General features: G+C 37.8%; 2 protein-coding genes across 6 annotated transcripts in view; one reads left to right on the forward strand and one right to left on the reverse strand.

Annotated features, from left to right (window-relative positions):
- The window catches only part of oxr1a (oxidation resistance 1a), a 195,605-nt gene extending 182,982 nt beyond the window's left edge, over positions 1-12,623 (forward strand). For 3 of the 5 annotated variants that reach the window (XM_065298715.2, XM_065298716.2, XM_065298719.2), the window contains 6 exons: positions 5,448-5,528; positions 7,170-7,295; positions 8,536-8,688; positions 11,030-11,125; positions 11,207-11,280; positions 11,562-12,623. In XM_065298715.2, coding sequence (XP_065154787.1) covers positions 5,448-5,528; positions 7,170-7,295; positions 8,536-8,688; positions 11,030-11,125; positions 11,207-11,280; positions 11,562-11,697 — 666 coding nt within the window. In that variant the 3' untranslated portion in view covers positions 11,698-12,623. Of the gene's footprint in view, positions 1-12; positions 3,556-5,447; positions 5,529-7,169; positions 7,296-8,535; positions 8,689-11,029; positions 11,126-11,206; positions 11,281-11,561 lie in introns of those variants that run through there. The other 2 variants (XM_065298720.2, XM_065298718.2) reach the window with 2 other exon arrangements.
- A 1,542-nt stretch (positions 12,624-14,165) lies between these two features.
- Positions 14,166-21,643, reverse strand: sqlea (squalene epoxidase a). Its single transcript, XM_065298714.2, has 11 exons — positions 21,099-21,643; positions 20,651-20,879; positions 20,077-20,254; positions 19,894-19,990; positions 18,267-18,380; positions 18,017-18,188; positions 17,830-17,925; positions 17,588-17,730; positions 17,308-17,404; positions 15,711-15,798; positions 14,166-15,592 (listed from the first exon to the last, which is right to left on the reverse strand). Exons 1-11 carry the CDS (start codon positions 21,363-21,365, stop codon positions 15,400-15,402), a joined length of 1,674 nt encoding a protein of 557 aa, XP_065154786.1. The 5' UTR covers positions 21,366-21,643; the 3' UTR covers positions 14,166-15,399.
- Positions 21,644-21,811: the final 168 nt, after the last annotated feature.

Consider the following 21,811-nt stretch of genomic DNA (forward strand, 5'->3'; position numbering starts at 1 on the left):
GTAGGGTCTGTCCGGCGTACACGTATGGATTGTTTACTCTCTGTTTACTATGCTTGTGTCTGTTTGTGTTGCACTATATTTGATTCAGATTTGTTCTCTTTATTGTATTTGCACCTGTTGTTGTGTCTTTATTGTCTATTTCTATGTTCCAGGTTTCTGGAAGTGTCTTTATTGTGTTCCCTGGTACTTTAATGCACCAATTATACTTTGTTGTCACAGCTCCTGTATTAAATCTTGCTGAATGCTTCTCAAATCAGGTTGTTTCGCACTTGGTCAATAAGATTCACGTTACCAAGATGCACCTGTTCACTGTGAGCCTGCAGCTGGTGGTGTGTTTTGCATGAATGTGCGATTGAGGAGCTCAGATGCAAAAGTCGCTTAACCCGAAGGCTCTCAGCACGTATTATACGTTTGTCAAATGAATACAGGTGTGATCCTGTTGTGTTTTGAGTATTATTGTGTTTTTTAAAAAGTTTGTTTGTATTGTCAGTTATGGTGTTGATTATTAAAGGAGTGCCACAGATACAAAGAGAATTTCTGAAAGGACAAATAATTAAATTAATGAATACTTTCGCTTAATCCCGGCCTCAGGCCATTTAGAAATACTGGTTTGTTGCCAGAATCCATTAAGACTTAAAGGGTTTTGCATCTGAGCTCGTCAATTGTTTTATTTTCTTTTTCGTTCCTTAAGAAAGAGACACATGTATGCAGTTTACGCATGCATGAATTCCTCAGTCACGTCTATAAAATAGGCATGGTTTAACTAGAATATGTCACGCCTCAATGAGCAAATCATGCCTACAGATACAAGTGTCCTAACCCTGTGAATTATACGTGGTGTGTTCCTTTTAAAACTCTGTGTTTTACCAATTGGACAGTTGGAAACGTTATCTCCTGATTTTCCCTGCATGTTATTGTGTTCTGGTGTCCGTATTGAAACTAACCTGTCACAATGAGAAACTGATACTATGACTTTGGCGGGCTTTAAATCTGACTTTAAATTAATGATGTAGGAAACAAAATCGACTGATTTGTTATTCTGGAATTGGAGATTGTTTGCAAAGCCACATGATCTATTGATATGAATAAATAAAAATAACTTTCACCATGACCACTGCAGTGGTGTGGCATAATGGCATAATAGGTAAAGCTTACAACTGGTTAACGCAAGGATCTCTGCATGGACCAAGTCATGAACTTTGAATGAAACACTTCACACAACGCCGAACCTATAATAAGTGTAGGGGAGGTCAGGGCAGTCGGAATGGTGACAGCTATTCAGCACATGCTCGGTAAAGGTTTCTCTTTGTCTGAACTCTGTAGGACAAGATTATCAAGGTAATTCGATTAGTGTGCCACTTTCAGTTTCCGTCATTTCGTCTTGTGTTATAATCCAGCGCGTCATGAGTTCAGAATAAAAATAAAAGTAAATCTGGTTTAAATGTCAGAAGATCCTGTCTTGACAAAAGTAACACTTGTTACTGTTGTCCCGCTTCTAATAGTGTTGCATTATGTAAAAAATTTATATTATTCTAATTTGATTTCATTTAATTTTCATAGTGTTCATACTGTTGTAAACTTTTTTTATTCTCAACAATTCAAGTTTGTACTGTCGGACAGGGTTCCCACAGGTTCTTTAAATCCTTGGAAGTTTGTGAATCTGGGGGGGAATTCAAGGCCCCGGGAAGTTTTTGAAAATATACATGCATAGATACAGGTTGTTGAAAGTGCTTGAATCTTTTTTATGCAAGAAGTTTTCTGGAAAAATGTCCATATTATTCCATGTGTAGTGTAGGATAATATCAAAAATTCTAGACTTTTTAAGCACACGTGCTAAACTGTTCGCTTTAAATGCTTATATCTTCTGTATGCGAATGTTCATTCATACCAAAATGCTTTTTTGCATAGTTGTGTTTGACAAATGAAAGCGTCTCGGGTTACGTATGTAACTGTTGTTCCCTGAGAAGGGAACGAGACGCTGCGTCTCCCTTGCCATACTTCCTGCATCCCTGTAACGCCGTCTTTGCCATTATTTCAGATAGCGATATACTTCCTGGTCCAGCCTCACCCTGTCTTTGTCGTTAAGCCTCACCATTGGTTGAATTTGATAAACACATTCAGATGCACTTACCCTTGAAGGCGTCCCTAAAGTGTCACCACAGTGACGCAGCGCGAGTTCCCTTGAAAGGGAACTGTAACAATGTATCTTTAAAGGTAACAGTGTAACCTTGCCCTCACTTTAAATGTGTCCTTGAATTTGAAGTTAACTGAGGTGTGGGAACCCTGGTCGGATTGCTTGGAAACATTTGATGAAACTGAAATTTAAAATACAAATATAATTTATAAAATATACAAAATATAATACATATTAACAAGGTCATAGTCATGTATATTTACCAAAAACAAGAGTATAACAAAAATCTATCTTGTTTTGTTGTGTAACTTTTGACACACCTGTGTGTTACTTTCGTCCCAGCTGACAAGGTCAAAAGTAACAATCCGCTACTTATGTTTAAAGTGACATTATACTGAAATCATTTTACATTTGTTCAAAATTCCACCTGGTATTGATAGACAACACTTGTGAGTTATTGACCAAAGCAAAAATATATCTCTGTCTAAAACATTACCTTTTAAAATTACGTTTTTACCCCTGCTCCCCCCTATATACAGTGTCTTTTAATCCCTTTCATTTTATATTTAAATTAGGTCAAATTAAAATAAAAAATAGCAATTCTTGCAGTCTTCCCAACCTTCAGTCACTTTGAAAATAAGTATTTACGTAATGGTTATACTCTCCCATGAATGAATTTGCATTGTGTTTATAAATGTAGTGATATATCACTCAGGTTTAGTATTTTGTTATGACTTTATTCAAACCCAGCAACCACTACATAAAAGTTGCATTTTTGTGGCACGTGAGCTTTTTGTGCCACGCGCGCAACTTCTGTGATGTCCAGCTATGATCCCTAGGTAGGCAGCTCATTCGTGCTGAGTGTGAGTTTTGAAACACGGACAGAATTTAGTAACGAGGTTAGCGAGTTCGGTTTATACAATACTAATAACTTTTTACGAGCACATTAGCCAAAGCCAGTTTATTGGTTTAAGTGATAAGGAAGGTTAATACGTTTATTTAAGATAAAGATAATGTCTGTCATTCACGCACAATTCAGCCGTACACGGTCATTTGTACATTGTCGTTTGTCACTGAATACATTCACGTTTATAAAATCTATCATACAATCCAATGGATAACGTAAACAAAATAAAAATAATAGGTTGCGTTTAAATGCGACTGTCACTTTAAAAACGCTGAGGTACTGTGTGGAAGAGGCGGGTCATATTTCTTTAAGCCAATCAGAGCCCGCGTTTTTATTTCGGCGCACTTTCATTTGCTCCCGAAAATGTCCGTCATCGCTGTCCTCGTCTTGTTTATGGCTGGATATGGCATGTTGTCTGTCGGCGGAAGAAAGGTTGAATGTGGCTGATAGTGAGATCATGTTTTCAAAGCGACGGAAGGAAGGAAAACCGCTGCTGACTCCCAAATACACTTACGTATGTAAAGTAACGTCACGTCTTGTCTGAATGTATTTGCTTGAGGTGTGATACGAGCGTGTTTGACCCGCTGCTTGGCTTTTTAATGGGCTTGCGTTGTCACTTTTACTATGGTACAACCCTGTGTAAAAGTCTGTTCGGCTGTTGATCTCTGATCTGTGATGCTGGCGCTTGTGTATGTGTGTGAATCAGTGTTTGACGTCTCACCTGAGAAGGACGAAATGCATTTTTTATGAACGCTCTAGTTTACCTTCCTCCTTTACATTATTGAGAACTGTAAAGTGGCGGTTTATCGGGTAAAACTTTTATTTAACGTCTTATGGTAACGTTACCCCGTTTTAGTTTTTATTACAGTATGTCTGTGAGTCAGTGGATTGGAGGAATTTAACAATACACGTGTTACATTGTGACGTCATGTGCTATCTGCGTTATTGAACGTGCCACGCCTCTAGATAGGTGTGGAAACCACAAACAGGTAAAATATGTGACATCAAGATTGTGATTTGTGTTTAATAAAACATACAGCAAAATGGCAAAGTCAGCAAAGAGCTTTTTAGGTGTCTATAGTAAGTGTTGAAGTTCACCTAAAACTGACATTAGTTACACACCCCTATGATGATCTAAACCTGTTTGCTGTTGCTCAATGCCTGTATTTCTTTCAAGGAGTTAAAAAAATGCACCCATACAGGGAGATCTAAGCTAATTTAAGCTCCAAAACAGGACAAAAACAACATAACTCCTTTTAATATCCTCCTCCAGGTCTTTAAAAGCCATAGCTTTGTGTTTTTACACAATGCTATCACATGACTTTAGTACACTTTGTGTATAATACATGGGTCATGTGGACTACTTTTGTTTTGTTTATGATGCATTTTTTTGTCCTGCCCTAGTGAAAAAACAATGCATATTGTAATAGTTTTTGTTACAAAAACCCTTTATGAACCTTAAGCAGTTTACCATTAAAAATTATACTAATACAATTTTATGTAGTTTAGATCTTTTTCATGTAGGATTTACTTGTGTGGGATAACAGAACACAACAATTTAGCAGTAGAGACCAACAGAAATCATTATAGATACCATTAAAACCAATGCATTTCCCATTATAACCATTAAATCCATTAGAATTTATTCAAGAAGAGTCTTTGGATCTTAATAAGCTGTGGTTTGTATGAATTGTTTATGTAGACCTTCATAATTTCATCTTAGTATATAAATATAACAGCATGCTGGTTTGAAACGGATTTTTATTTTGGTTAACATCATTAGTTTCAGTTTTGGGTGAACACACAGTGCTGAAGGTAAAAGATCAGAAGAAATGCTTGTCGTTTTTTTACTGTTTCTGTATGGCTCTGCTTTGGTGTACGATAGTTGTTATATATATATACAGTTCGTATTCATTCTCACAAGTATTCAAATGTATTATATGATTTGGCTAATTCGTACCAAGTGAATCGTAGAAAAATGTACGAATATTTAAAGAAAAAAATATTGAAACTCCACCCCTAATTCCAGCGCCAAAGGTGCGAAAGCAGATCGTACCAAAACATAAATGATGTTGTCGTACGAATTAGCCACCTCTTAAAATCCGTACAAATTGCCATGAGGTCGTGTTGTTTATTCTGTTTGCAGTGCAATGTTAAACAATTCACTCAATTGTGCAAAACACTTGCTGTGTTGCCTGCTCACAATGATACATGGACATGCAGCTTAAACATCAAATGACCAATCAAATATCAAACCCTTATCCTATAAAGGAGATCATTCCTAACCGCAGATTGGAAGCTTTAATACTTAGGATCCTGTGACTCATGCTGTAAGAGAGTCCCAAATTGCACATGTTTATCCGTGATTTGGTCCTGCTCAGCGGTGTGGTTCTGTTTTTGGAGCAGGTTGTGTCTTGGGCCGAGTATCACCGCCGGATTGATGCATTAAACAGCGAAGATCTCCGCTCTCTATGCAAACGCCTCCAGGTGCCCAAAAACTGTGGAAACTCACAGTTGTAGCTTTAGGTTTTGTGGATATGAATGACATAATTGAGCCTTAAAATTTGCAGAAAATTACTATCTTACGTTTTTCTGAAATGATAGTTCCTAAAGTTATGTTTTTTACTCTTAGAGTCAGAAATTATTATACATGCAGAATTAATAAACCACATGAAATTAGAGTTTTTTTACAAACTTCATTGGTCATTGCATTTCTGTGGATGGCCTCATGAATGTTTCGGATTTAAGTACTGCAGATAAGGTTTGAGTCAAGACCCGTACTGACTTCTGCTTGGTTATTTGTTGTTAACAATTGAGGTAATTGAAGCAAGGTCAATGTAACCCGAGTGTGTTCAGGCCGCTAGAGAAAACGTTAATTGTCTGTGGGGCTACATTGTAAAATAACACCGCTAGCACAGGGCTGATGTAATGTAGTTGGGAAAATTGTTGGTTAACAAATCTGTTTTTATGAATGTAATAACTCGTATTACTTAGTCAAAACACTGATAATTATAGTTTTACTTTATTATCTATTTGCCCTTAAAGGGATAGTTAACCCAAAAATTAAAATAATATCATTAATGACTCGCCCTCATGTTGTTACAAACTCATAAGGCTTCCGTTCATTTTCAGAACACAGTTTAAGATGTTTTATATTTAGTCAGAGCTTTCTGACCCTTCATTGAAAATCTATGTACGGTATACTGTCCATGTCCAGAAAGGTAATAAAAACATCATCAAAGTAGTCCATGTGACATCAGTGGGTCAGTTAGAATTTGTTGAAGCATTGAAAATACATTTTGGTCCAAAAATTTTCAGCATTGTCTTCTCTTCCGAGTCTGTTGTGAAGCACACGTGCGAGACCAAAGTCACATGACTGCAGTGACACGGATGACGTGTTATCCTCAGACATGTTTGCAAAGTTGTTTTTTTTTCAAACTTACAGAGTGCGTCTCCCTCAGACTGTAAACGAAGCCCGGGCGCACAAAAAAAAACAGCTAGGGGCGCACCATATAACACGTCAGCCATGTCATATGTCATCAGCGTCACTGCAGTCATGTGACTTTAGTCTCGCGCATGCCCTTCACAACAGACAATGCTGAATCAAGTTGTATTTTTTGTTATTTTTGGACCAAAATTTATTTCTGATGCTTCAAAACATTCTAACTGACCCACTGATGTCACATGAACTACTTTGATGATGTTTTTATTACCTTTCTGGACACGGACAGTATACCGTACGTTGATTTTCAATGAAGAGTCAACAAGCTCTCTGACTAAATATAAAACATCTTAAACTGTGTTACGAAGACGGAGGTCTTACGAGTTTGGAACGACTGCTGACATTTTTACAATACGTGATAATTATTATGGTACCGCTTTACAGTAAGGTTGTAATGGTTAACATTAGTAAATGCATTTACTAACATGAACTAAACACTCTGTACAAAGCTCCTGCTCAGGTGGAATAAGCATTTTACTCTTGCTTGTGCAAAAATTTGACTATCAAATCGACTTGGTATAACGTCCCGACTGCAAGAGATTATGGGTAAAGGTACTGTGTCACACAGCGTCAGCAGCATGTCAGAACATTACTGGACTTTTGCTGATGGTTTCTTCTGTCTTCAGATCACCACTAAGGAAGACGTGAACTCCAAACATGGGTCGTCGATCTCAGCCAGCCTGGAGCTGGAGACCTTCAAGCCCAACCTGAACGAACCCAGTGACCTTCTGGAGGCCGAGAAGATTGAAAAGGTAGATGCCCTGCGATATAATAGTGAACGAAATCTGCCCGCTGCTCGAGGCTTTACAGTGTTTCATCGATCTAAGGGCCCAAAAATAGACAGCCCGCCCCGCTGGTTATTGATCCGCGACTAAAGAACGTCTCAAACGTGTTAACAGACTGATTTATGTGTACGTGTTATGTCTAGGGGCATAGGAATGATTTGAAAAGTGAAGGGCTTGCATTAAAAGAACAAATCGGCGAAAAATGAAACACATGTACGTTATTTCCTTGCCCTCGTGTGGTTCTTAAACCGAATGTCTCAGTGGGTTGCAATGTTGCCTCACAACAATAATGTCCCTGGTTCAAACCCTGGCTTGGTCAGGTGGCCTTTCTGTGTTTGCATGTTCTCCCTTTATTAGCATGGGTATCAAAATTACCCCGTGATTTACTCACTCTCAAGGAATTTGAAATACATATGACCGTCATCTTTCAGACAAACACATTTGAGCCGTGTGGATTACTTCTCTGAAGGATGGGTGCACTTTTATGGGCAGAAGTGGTTTTCTGTTTTCCATTATAAGCTTGGAAACGCAGGGACATTTACTAAAATAACTGCAAATGTTTTTGTCTGAAAGATGATGGACATGTATCTCGGATTGCTTAAGGGTGAGTACATCATGGGGTAATTTTGATATTTGGCTGGAGTATTGCTTTAACAAAAAACATATACTTGCTATAAAAGTTTCATAAGTGCTTTAGCCATACAATAGCTTTGTGTAAAAAACAACCAAAAGTTTTTGCCGTATTGAAGAATGGATTTGATTGTGTTTATATATTTTTGTTGGTCCGGTGCTGTTTTTGGGGAATATGGATTGAAGTAATATTCCTACAGTAGCTGAGCAGTGTGGCTTGATCTACTGATCTGATCTCGCTGTGCCATTTGAAATATGTTTTGTTTTGAAGCCTCTGAGGTTTGGTACAGTTACAAGGTTATTTTAAACACATCAGCGGTCTGAGTGGATCACCTGAGGTGGCCTCTTACGAAACCCTTTATTCAGTCACATAAATCAAATGAAGTACCATTACACCAAGTAACTCGATGCTCGCAAAGCGCCAGGAAAGGCTGGGCTCGCCGGAGGATACAGAGTGCTGAACATGAACAAGTTCAGTGTTCGTGCTCTGGTCCTACTGTTTTTTACATTAGCATGTGCTTTGCATGCGTTTGTTTGCTGTGATCTCTTGTTTAATGATTGTGTGTTTTTCTCACAGCTGGCAAAACATCTTCCACCCAGGACCATCGGTTACCCGTGGACTCTGGCCTTTGGTACGGCTAAACACGGTATGAGCATTAAGACGCTGTACCGGGCAATGCAGAGTCTGGAGTCACCCGTGCTGATGGTTATTAAAGACAGTGACGGACAGGTATGAAATTTAGTTGCCTCTGTTTTTGTTATGGGTTTAAGACATTAAGGCAGACTATAATATGGGTAATCTATATAAAATATAGGTTTTAAAAAACGTGCTGGGCAGTTTGACGAAAATATTTTATGCTGTCAGTTTCATGTTTTTTCACCGCCATTGACGAGTTATCTCGTCAATTAAGGAAAAACGCTTCCTTGCCAATGAAAGTTTTTACGGCAATCCATATTTCCGCTATTATCCACTAGGTGTCACTCTTACCCAACTTATAAAATCCAGAAAACGGTAAAAACTGTTTTGATTATCGCTCTGAATCTGATCTCTAACAATGTCCCTTACCAAATTGCAATTATCTCAAAATTTGTTATTGTTGAAGAAACCTACCCATATTTAAGAGGTGATAAAAGGAGAACAAATAAATAATTTTTTTCTTTCATTTAATATATACTGATGTTTATATATTTTATGAAAAAAATTCTTGAAGGCATTAAACTTTTCTGAAAATCTTAAAGGAAAACACCACCATTTTTCAATACTTTACTATGTTCTTACCTCAACTTAGACAAATAATACAAACCTATCTTTTTTCAGTGCGTGTACTTAATCTTTGTACAGCGCGTCGTGAATGTGTTAACATTTAGCCTAGCCCCATTCATTCCTTAGGATCCAAACAGGGATGAATTTAGAAGCCACCAAACACTTCCATGTTTTCCCTATTTAAAGACTCTTACATGAGTAGTCAAATACATAGTGTAAATATGGTGACACAAAACAATATAAAGTGGATAAAGTAATGAATGGGGCAAGGTTAAATGTTAACACATTCACGACATTCATTCATATTAATTAGTCTAAGTTGAGGTAAGAACATAGTAAAATATTGAAAAACTGTGGTGTTTTCCTTTAACTCGTCAATTATGAGAAATCCTTCCCTGCCAATGACGAGTTTTTACGGCGATCCATATTTCCGCTATTATCCACTAAGTGGCCCTCTTACCCAACTTATAAAACATTGAAGCATCTACTGATCCAGAAAACAGTAAAAACTCAGTGTATGTTTTGAATATCCCTCTGAATCTGATCAATCTCTAACAAAAGTCCTTTACAAAAATGTAATTATCTTAGTTTTTATCACAAAATGTATTATTTTTGAATAAAGCTTTCCCATATTTGAGAGGTGATAAAAAGGAACGAATTAAAGGGAAAGTTCGTCCAAAAATGATATTAAACCCATGATTTACTCACCCCCAAGCTGTCCGAGTTGCATATGTCCATCGTTTTTCAGACAAACACATTTTCGGGTATTTTAGAAAATGTTTTAGATCTTTCAGTTGATTAAATGTGAAGTTACGGGGTCCACGACCTTCAAGTCCAAAATAAGTGCGTCCATCCTTCACAAATTAAATCCAAACGGCTCCAGGATGATAAACAAAGGTCTTCTGAGGGTAATCCGCGCGGTGTTGTTGTAGAAATATCCATATTTAAAACTTTATAAACTAAAATAAATACCTTCCGGTAGCGCCGCCATCTTAGACTCCTCTGTATTCAGGAGAGAGTATTAGCGTAGTGTACGCACTTTTCTTAGTGACGTATGACAAATTCGGAGGGCGGGGGCACAGAGCAGCAGCAGAGTATCCTCCGTAGGCTGCGTAAGCTCTCATCCTGAATGCGGACGCGACTAAGATGGCGGCACTACCGGAAGGTAGTTATTTTCGTTAATAAAGTTTTAAATATGGATATTTCTACAACAACACGGCGCGGATTACCCTCAGAAGACCTTTGTTTATCATCCTGGAGCCGTTTGGATTTAATTTGTGAAGGATGGACACACTTTTTTGGACTTGAAGGTCGTGGACTATGGGTGGACCCCGTAACATTACATTTAATCAACTGAAAGATCTAAAACATTTTCTAAAATATCCGAAAATGTGTTTGTCTGAAAAACGATGGACATATGCAACTCGGACAGCTTGGGGGTGAGTAAATCATGGGTTTAATATCATTTTTGGCCGAACTATCCCTTTAAGATAGCATGAAACGTTTGTTTTTTGAAGCAGAGGGTCTGTTCTTTCATTTAATATATTGTATGTTTATATATTTAAAGAAAAAAACATTCTGAAAGGCATTAAACTTTTGTGAAAATCATAAAAATGCTGGTGCTGACTGGCAACTTTTTTTTAAATGCTGGTGGAGTTAATAGAAAAGCTTAGTTTGTGGTTCATTATTGTTATTTTTAACAATAAAAAAGTACAATGACAAACTTGCTTATTTAACTTTAAAACTTGTCACTTTAAAAAATCCAAACATCATGTGAAGGTGATCTTTTCTCTCTTTTCTGTTGTAGATATTTGGGGCTTTGGCATCTGAACCCTTTAAAGTCAGTGAAGGTTTTTACGGCACTGGAGAGACTTTCCTCTTCACCTTCTATCCTGAGTTTGAGGTTTGTGTTGTGGATTTGTTTTGCTGTATATAGAAATAAGATTTTGTTTTTGTTGTAACATGCTGTGTTCTGCACTGTCAGGTGTACAAGTGGACAGGTGATAATCTGTTCTTCATTAAAGGAGACATGGACTCTTTAGCTTTCGGTGGAGGAAGGTCAGTAACAGTGACCCGCAGCCTTAACCTCACAATGCAGTCATCTATCATCAAGTCATGACATTGTTCATGGTCATCATTGCTATGCATGTCATTATTTATATAGTTAGTTATAAACACGTGCACAGTTTAGCTACCTGAAACTAATTTTATCTACCATGACATTAGTTGAACTTAAAAAAAATGAGTAGATGTCAGTGTATGCTAATGCCTGTTGTGATACTAATAAATAAATAAAATAACGACGTTATGTGACAGTTGTATTGTGTTGTATTTTTTAGTGGAGAATTTGGGCTGTGGTTGGACGGGGATCTTTATCACGGGAGGAGTCATTCATGCAAAACCTTCGGGAATCCCATGCTGTCCATAAAAGAGGATTTCTTTGTGCAGGACATTGAGATCTGGTCATTCGAGTAGACGCCCGCGGGGAAACATCTTTACAACGGGAGAGAGAAAGAGAGGAAACGGATGACAGGCAGATACCAAACCTTACACACATTACGGCAGCCCGTAACAGACTTTACCGTTACCGCGCTTGTCGTATGTTACTCCCGCATTTAATACAGAGCTCTTCTATGTGCTGTTTAGTATGTGTGTGTTTTGTTCAAGCCGTGTTCAGCGTGGCTAACCAACAGGAGGATGCGGAGATATTGGATGGCACGGGTTTGGGCTGCCGGAGAACTGCCATAGTCCAGTTTACCTGAGCCGATGTGCCGGGTGGATGTTCGAGAGCTGATGTTAGCCGGTAGGATTTCACTAACACGAGAAAAACGCAAATAACCGTACACACATTCCCTTGCTCTCGGAGGAAGATTATGCATTTTACGAACGAAGATGCAGACGGATTTTCCGTAAGGAAGAAGGAAAACGAAAATGCACCGGTAGTTTCTTTTTTGAGGCGAATTATTCAAGTGTCGTGAATTCGTAGTCTTTCTGTCGTTCACTAGCATAGCACACCACGTCGAAGCACATTATCGGTGATCCCATAGTCGTAACGTTCTGTTCAGTGGGTCTACGTGTGAGTGTGGCTAACAACCCCTTCGCTTCGAGAGGGTCGACTTTTAACTGTTCGTAGGCAAAAATGTGTCGCAATAGATTTGTGGAATATGCAAATTCCTGTTCTGTGACCTCAAATAATCCACACGGGGCATCTTTTGTTTCCCCCGTTTCTTTTTCGAAGAGACCTCATACGTCTTGAAAAAATTAATCGCTTTTCTGGGTATCATTTGAAAAGCCTGAGACGATGTTTTATTGTTTTTCATTAATATAATGACAATTCTATATTTATGTATATGATTATATATATGATTTATGATTTTATATATATATATATATATATATATATATATATATATATATATATATATATATATATATATATATATATATATATATATATATATATATATATATATATATATATATATATATATATATATATATATATATATTGCTGTTAAGTGTGACAGTGATCTTTTTTGTGCTGATATCTCAGCTGTTACTAATACAATGTATATTACCCTGTAAATTAATGTTAAAATAGTAGATTTTGTTCCTATATATAAATATAAATATATATATATATAACAAATATACAGTGTGTGGATTGGTGGGTTGCTTCTTGCACTTTAATAATCTAGTTTAAAGCCAGGTTTCTCAGCCTCTATTGCAGTAGCAGTATAGTAGATATCTATTTTTGTTTATTTGTCTCTTTAGATTTTAGAGTAATGAATTGTTTCTAAAGAGCTTGCTGCTACTGTAGAGAGCGGGTGCCCTTGACGGGCGTCTCAGCGGTCGAGCACAGGGTCGAAAGCGACGGACTCCAGCAGGACAGTCTCTTCTTTTCACATGTCCTAGCGTTTTTGTCTGGTCTTTTGTTTATTTTCGGTGGGTGGACCGATTGCGTGCAGTAACAGAGGAACGATTCATGTTCCTCTACGCCAGCAGACGAGAAGCGCAAACCTTCTACTTCACCTGAATATAATGTAACAGTGATGTATAAAGAACAATAAAAATGAATAAATTGTTGTAATCTGGGACAATATTGAGTGGTATTATTTTTTTTCCCCATGGTCTGATGTTCTTTGTCATTGAATACACAATTGAATAGGTGCTTCACCGACATTTGAGGTTTAGTATTATTATGTTGAAAATGTTTCTTTTGTATTCTGCTGTTATAGCAAAATATTATTTGCATTAGAATACACTATAGGGTGGTTTACCGTACAGGGCTTATCTTAGTCCCAGACAAAAATGCATGTTTGAGCTACTTTAATTTGAAATGATCTTTTACTGATATATTTTAATATATATCAGTGCCTTTGTTTTGTCTCAAGATGGACACCAGTAAAGGTTTTTGTAATGTTTGTTTGTAAAAACTTCTTAAATGTCATAAAATAACTAAGGCCTAGTCCTGGATTAATTTAAACCCTGTCCGGGACACCGCCACTGTGTAATTTAATATCAGACTATATTATGGCTATGATTCTGTATATGGTATTTAACTGAATTTATATATACAAACATTATCGATAGATAGCAGTTGTTTGTCAACATTAATAGGACTACACAGGGTTCCCACGAGTCCTTGAAATCCTTGAAAGTTTGAATCTGGGGTAAAAAATTGAAGGCCCTGGAGAGTTTTTGAAAATATACATACATATACAGGTCATTGAATGTGCTTGAATCTATTTTATGCAAGAAGTTTTCTGAGAAAAATCTATATTCCCTGTGTAGTGTAAGATATCTAAAGACTGTTAATTTTTTACTTAAACTTTTATTTTTGATCAAACCGGACCCCGGTTTATAGCGTATACACTTCATTAATCCTGCCGAGGAAAGCGCGCCATCTTGTGGACAAGTTTAAATGGCAAACGTGTCGATAGTGATTATACAGCAAGCCTTTATCCAATTATAAAAGTATCCAAATACAAAGCTTCTAAAACAGGTTTACAAATGTGTTTATACAAGTTTTGGTCTTTCAAAATAGTTTCGTTAAATTAATAAGAAAAATAACTGGCTTCATGCACTGTCTGCACAAAATTACAGATCACATGGTTTACATTGAATAACCATAACAAACTCAATAGCTATTTCGTCAACTGAAAGCCCTTGTCTACGTTGATAAATCAAAGTTTAACAGGTTTAACACATTTCAAAGAAAAAGAGAAAAACAAATGCACTTATTTATGTAACTCCACTAAATATTGACTTGCCGTCCATTTTTCACAAAAAAAAGTCTAAAGTATATTTTAAAGTCTGTGTAAAGTCATTTCAGATTGTTTTTATACACATTATAAATGTTAGAAGTGTATTTTGCTGAAACTCGTTACAAAGACTGAACTATGTGGTACTGAACTGTGAGTTTTCTCGCGAGTGGGCGTGGTTTAAGCGCCGCCAGCGGACACGCCCCTAGCAATTGAGAGCAAAAATCCTGCCTGTTTATTTAAGATTTTGATAACTTATTTTATTAACGTGGCTCTTTTTAAACATTCAAAGTTGGCTGTGTGGTCAATATCACATTTTTCTGTGATGTGACAAACGTTAATATCAGACTTTAAATACATTTAAATGACAATGAAAGGCCACATATACGAGTTTCATATTTTACAATTGTACACATTATTGATATGAATAAGGCTACAATGAAATCTAAAATAGTAGCCTACAGAAATAAATGCCTATAAAAAGAAACAAGTGCCAAATGTCAGTCATACAGCCACATTGATCATTAAATATATACAACATTATACAATTCCAGCAGCTTAGTGGTTTGAAAACAAATTTGTAATAATAAAATACAGAATTTTCCCTCATTTGAATGTAAGAATTAAGGCAAATCCCATGAAACATCATCAGCAGTGTATGAGAATAAAAGTCAGGGCCTCTGTATACATATTAGTGATAATAATAGAAAAAGTCATAGATGGCAAACAACCATTTCATATTTTACACTTTGCTCATCTGAGGTTGTTTTGGTGCTGTTTTTCTTTTTTAAACAGGCATTCCTCTTTACCCGAAATAACTCGGAAGGCACTGGGACGTAGCCATCGCTTTGCAGATGGCTCAACATTTTTTACAATTTAGGACAAAGTCAAATTAACAGAGAGTTCATTTCTTCTAGTAAACCAGGTACTGTAACTCAGAGTAAATGAGGGGAAACATCACACCGCAGGCTCTGTACAGGACAGCCACACTTTTAAAGACCGCTCGCGGTTTTGTGAGCCAGGATTCAGACTTAAAGTTGAAGTAAACGGCATACAGGGCCACGGCAAAGAAGTGACCAATCAGAGTCAAGGGCTTCGGTGTCAATCTGAGGAAAGAAAAGATGATTTATTTTGTGACCTGCGTTTTCTAGATATCTATAGAAACGCCCTGACCTCAGGACCACACTGATGTTTTTTTGTGAGAGGGGGTTGTGAATTACTTACACTGACAGGAGACCAATCGGTCCGTTGACACACTCCCCACCAAGCTTGAAATAATGGAAACAGGCATTTCTCAACTGATGTAGTGAATCTAAAAATAAACAGGTAAGAGAGTTATGAAATCTGGCTGACAACACACAAAAAATCTTGGGTTTGGGTCATTTAAAGGTGCCAAAGAATGCATTGAAATATTATTGTTTTTCTGTGTGTGGCTTTATTAAGTGCAAAAATGATCCAGAGATGTCCATTTACAACCCTAGGATTTGCCTTTAGAATGAAATGGTCTATTATTACTTCATTTGAAAGGGTCATGAATAATAATGTTGAGCTCTGCTCTGATTGGCTGTTTCACCGAGCAGCTCCTTACAGTAGCTCTGTGTTTGTGCAGAGAGACAAAGACAGATTTTTAGGAATAAAATAAGTTTGTTAATGGACGTTTCTGAGCGGTAAGTTTGTGTTTTTTTCCAGTACAGACCTGCAAACATTTATTTTATGGACTATAAGTCGCATCAGTCAAAAATGTGTTTTGAAGGGGGGAAACATATATAAGTCGCACTGGACTATACGTTGCGGTTTTTTTAGAAAACGATTTCACAAAATCCAAGCCGCAGGACAGGCATTTAATTTGGAAAGGCAAGTTATTCAACTAAACAATAGCACTGTGTGTCCGTACATGTTAAAGTAACATAAACATTATTTACACAATACACAATAGCATACAGAACATACATGGGGGGCTGAATAGGCTAAATTAACACAACAAGCCAAATCAAGTCCAAAAAGGTCCCGAAAGTCATTCCGCATCACTGAATCCATTGAATTATAAATACAGGAGCAGCATAGAGCGGACTCTCGCAGCTGTAGACAGTAATGGTTTTTCTAAATAATTTTGACGTGTAAGTCGCAACTGACTATATAAGTTTCAGAAATTATGAAAAAAAAGTGTGACTTATAGTCCGGAAAATATGGTTGAACTTCAGCCTATACACAAGCATATAGCATTAACTAGGAAATAGCGCTAATGCAGCAGTCACAACTTTGTTTTTACCATTGTAACAACATTACATGTGTAATTTATTGTTGGGGCGTACACCTCGATTGTAATGTCACAGTCAGTGTTATGTTGAAATTGGTCTTTTACACGCACAAGGTTTACATAAGGAGGAGAAAACAATCGTGTTTTAGGCTCATGATATTTCATCACCATGTACACACCTCTTATTACTCATCTATGCCTACATGAATACAGTTTTACATTCTACCGCACCTTTAACATGCAACTAAACCGACTGTTTTAAGATGAGCTGAATATTTTAAGGTTGCCAGTCATGATGACTATATAATTAGTATAGAAAATGTTTTATTAAACTTGAAAATAGATACAAAACAAGTGGGAGACTTCTGGACCCAAGTATATTATCTGAACTGTACAGTACAGTATGTTATCTTAACATAGATGCTCTAGTCTACAGAAAATAATTACAGTACAGATAATACATTCCATTTGGTGCCATGAAATGTCATGAATGCGTGTTAGCATAACAATGTAAGTAGATGGAAAATGATTCATATTAAGTGAATGCGAATTGTTTTGACTTACTGTCAGTTGCTGCAAACAGTTCATACAGAGCCTGAGCCAAAACGTTCACCACAAACGAGTGAGATGATTTCCTTTCCCAGTGAAATTTCTTCTTAGCCTGACAGAAAAACATAACCGTCATCCTTTTATTTCTTACATCCATCAGGTTACAGTAGAAACACTTGACTCAATCTGTTCAGATGTGTTTACTGCATACATGTTTAGTGAAATAAATGAATTCAAGAGTAAACCCAACATTATTATGTGACTGTGTGTCAGACGTTTAGGTGCGAATTTTTACCTGGAGCACAGTACTGTTGTCGTAAAGGTCTGAGATGTTCTTCAGCAGTTTCTTCCAGATACGGACGTCATTCAGCACAACGCTCATGCCACCGCCGGTCAATGGATGTCTCATGTTGTACGCATCTCCCAGAAGCAAAACCCCTAGTGGAGGTACGTTATGTTGTTACACCAAGTTTCACACACACACTTATTTATTATGCCATATATTATTTCACTTTATGTAATATTTCTATGGCCTACCTGGTTTATTGACTGGTGATGGTGGCAGGAAGCTTGCTGGCATCGTTCTCAAGCGATCATTCTGCAGTGCCAACATGAAAGGCTCCTTTATATGATCTACAAGTTGATTGTGGGTTTTGCATTACTAAAACTTCAAAATTTCATGAGGCATAACGTTTCTTTTCGTTTATGTGAATTGGTCAGATACCTGGCAGCTGAGGGTGGATTTTGTCAGTCATGTACTGCATCAGGTTTTGGGGCATCTCTCCTCTGATGTCCACCAGAACTCGAGTTTCATTGGAGGAGATCTGATAGATCAGTACTGGACTCGGGTTGGCAAGAACCAGTTCTGCGTGGTTGGGTTTGAACTGAGGAGCGTTCTGCGAGAGAATACCTCATGAAAATACTTTTTACAGATAAACCTATAACAAATATACATGCGTTGAGTTTGTATTTACCTCCATTACGATTCCAACAAAATGAGAGGACACTTTAGCTTTCTTGGAGATCAGATTTTTACGGAACTTGGAGAAACAGCCGTCGGCCACTATGGTCAGAGGAGCGTAGATCTCCTGTTAGACATCCCAAATAAAAATTAAAATGTTAGATAAACATTTTGCACTTGTGATTCAACTACCAATATTGAAATATTATCTATCTATGAATACACGACTAGATTTAAAGGTCCACTGTGTAGATTTTTAGCAGCATCTAGTGGTGAGACTGTGAATTGCAACCAACGACTCCACAGCTCACCCCTCCTTTTCAGAACACTAAAGAAGCTACGGTAGCCACCACAGGACAAACATGTCATCGTCTGAGACAACATTGGGTGCATCTCAATTCAGAGGGTGTGGCCTTCCACGGCCGTATTTGAAGGCAAATTACATCACCGGGCCGCAACGAAGGCCGTCCAATAGGAAGGCTCATTCACATACAAGCCTCCAAGTGTGGCCTTTATTTCCCCTGAAATCAAGGATCCATAGATGTATCCTTCACAGCGTTGGCTTTCCCAAGATTCAATGCGCGCTAGTGACGTCTGGGTATTTTGAAATAAACATTCAAACTGTAGTTAAATAAAAGTGTGTATTTTTCAAATTAAAGGTCCTTGTGACTGTTTTACTATTATAAATTATGTTCCAGTGATGTGAATTCATATTATTGCTGCAATATTGTGCGTGTTGCGTTTTGCACATTAGTGGCCGGTGACTTCTTTTTTCGAGGGCGCTCGATGCTAAGTTCGTCACAACATGTATGTAGCCGGTCATGTGTGTGGTTTGTAATTTCAAAATATGTGTTCTGCGCATCGAGAGATCCTGTGTGCAAAATAAGTGCTCGCTGCAGATGCGTCTAAAGGGTTTATGACAAACCAGATAATCGCATAATCTCATGCATAATCAGAGTTTAGTGTTAAGGAAGTGTCTTGCGTGTATTTTGTGAACGTGAGCGTCAAATATCCAGTCTTGCCTTCAAAGTTTGTGGCCTTAAAAGGATCCAGACCCTGGATTGGGATGCACCCGTAGTGACAATTGTGCTCCATGGTCCTGTCCAAAATGGCACACTACGGACTTATGGACTTTCTCATAGTCCACACTTTGATGACATCATGTAGTGCAGACCTTAGTCACCCTTGATGTGAGTCCACAAAGGTGTAACAGAGTCGTATTTTGGGACTGACTCATCCCTTCTGTCGTCTGATTGACTTCTGGGTTGGTAAAGTGCGTAAAGCACACTTCGGAGCTTTAAAATGACAGATGGGACACCCTACGGACTTGTAGACTAAGCGAGCACGCGCAATTTAATGAAAGTCCACATGAAGTGCGCCATTTGGGACATGGCCTCAAGAGGGCTACCGTAAAAACACGGAGGCGCAAAATATCGAATTCCCCGGTGTATGTAGATAAAAACGGCTCATTCTAAGGTAAAAACAATACAGTTTATTATGTAAGGTCTTTATACACCACTAATAATATAGTTATATATATATATTATATTGTATTTTTGTCAAAATATCCACACAGTGCACCTTTAATATTTTAAATATGATAGTTCCCTTTTTTTAATTGAACATCAGTGTGCTGTTACCTTTGTAATTCCCGATTCTTTCTCTCGATACTGAATTCCCGTCACACAACCCTCCTCTTCTTCCAGGCTAGTCACTGTTCCCTCCACAAACTTCACACTGTTCAAATAAAACATGATAGTAGACCATCAGTCTCCAAATTCATATGCTGTATGTGAAAACAACAATTTAAGTCAGGAATTTACTTGGGCTCAGCGAGGGCAGCACGGCGCAGTCCCATGATGAAGCGGCCGTGATGAAAGGCCCGTCCACCTTGAATGTTGTTCTCCTCTTGTGGATATGAGATCTCCACTTCTGTCCTGCTCTCCAGGTCATGTATTACATAACCATATACCACATGAGCATCCAGACCTTCAACAGTATCTGAAAATAGACAGAAATATTTGCGAGACATTTAAAGGACCCGTGTTGGTGTAGATTTTAGCGGCATCTAGTGGTGAATTGCAAACAACGGGTGAGTCCACAGCTCACCCCTTCCTTTCGAAAGGCATAGTGAAGCTACAGTAGCCTCCACAGGACAAAGACATCATCGTCTGATAAACAAACAGTTTATCTTTTTAAAAATAACAGATTTGTGAAAATAAGAATTGGGGTTGGATCATTGTCCTGCGAGGTGCCAAGGACTTTTGAGGCAATGAGTCTTGTCCATAATCCAGCCATAAACAAAATATTTATTCATTGTGAATTTTTATTGAACCTTCATGCATTACGTAACAGATGTCAGATCAGGTTGTTTAATAATAAACCGGTTTTTCATACCCTCCAGTCCAAGCTCTTTAAGAGCTCTGCATCCTCCTGGCTGCAGAAGTTCCCCCACTATCCGGTCCGGTTCTCGCATATCCCTCTCCACCACTGTGACCCTCCGGCCGTCCCGGGCCAGAACCGTCGCCATGGCGGCCCCCAGGACGCCAGCACCAACTATAATGATGTCTGGATCCTTTGTCTGATCACACTGACAGGGGGTAGACCTCTTTTGTTTTACATCTCTCTAGTTGAAAAGAGTTTAAGGAACAAAACAAGATTATAAATTTCACTTTATTATATCATTAATTATTATTATTATTTTCACAGGCAGTAATGTTATATAATTGACTGTATTGATATAGATTACACTCTGATGAAATTATATAACTAATAATTTAGAAATGTTATTATTTTCTATCAAAATGGAAAATTTAAGAATACAGAAAGATAAAAAAAAACTCACCTTCTTTGAAGTGCGATTCGAGCTGTTTCTGTTCAATTTAGAGAAAAGTTTTTGTGTCAGAGGGATGGTTGTAAGAAGTTGAAGAGGAAATTGAAATAAATGTGACACTTTATGCCCCTGTGCGCGGAACCCGAAACACGTAATGATGAGACCCACGGCTACGCACACAACTGCGGCCACTAACAGATCTCTCGGCGCTGAATTCACAAACGCGTCACATTTCTTATAGATGTATGTAAAACTCGCTATGCCAAGAAAGGTCCACATATTGAATATCAATTTAAATATTAAACAATACGCATTCAAAAAGTCTTCAACAGAAGCTGAAAATTCTCAAAAGAAAAGTGGACAGGTAATCCAAAACGGTCCTTCGTGTTATTATTGAATATAAAAAGTAAAAATCCTTTTCGTTCCTGTCTTCCTAGTTAAAATTATGCCTCATTTTCAAATATTATAAATGAAATTAAAGATAATATCTTGCACATGTGTGCACTCAACCTGAGTGAGATGCAGCTGGATGATGCTGAATAATTTATGATAATGAGGATGCGGATCGTCTTGCAATTTGTAGACCGCCGCGTCCCGCCTCCTCTGCTCAGACTGAGCCAATCGGCGCCGAGTATTCGGTGAGCAGAGCTCACGCTATCTGGCCATTGGCCAATCTCAGGCTGCTGGTTGGCGAATGGGCTAGAGGGCAGGTAGTATGATGTGAC

This window comes from Paramisgurnus dabryanus, chromosome 13 (genome assembly GCF_030506205.2).
Source record: "Paramisgurnus dabryanus chromosome 13, PD_genome_1.1, whole genome shotgun sequence".
Taxonomy (NCBI): Eukaryota; Metazoa; Chordata; class Actinopteri; order Cypriniformes; family Cobitidae; genus Paramisgurnus; species Paramisgurnus dabryanus.

Excerpts from the sequence above, each read along its gene's own strand:
- sqlea (XM_065298714.2), bottom strand. The coding sequence starts at position 21,365 with ATGTGGACCTTTCTTGGCATAGCGAGTTTTACATACATCTATAAGAAA. Across the intron at positions 20,880-21,098 it reads CGAATCGCACTTCAAAGAAG|AGAGATGTAAAACAAAAGAG; the intron begins GTGAGTTTTTTT and ends CTTTTCAACTAG. Across the intron at positions 17,731-17,829 it reads ATCACCAGTCAATAAACCAG|GGGTTTTGCTTCTGGGAGAT; the intron begins GTAGGCCATAGA and ends TACCTCCACTAG.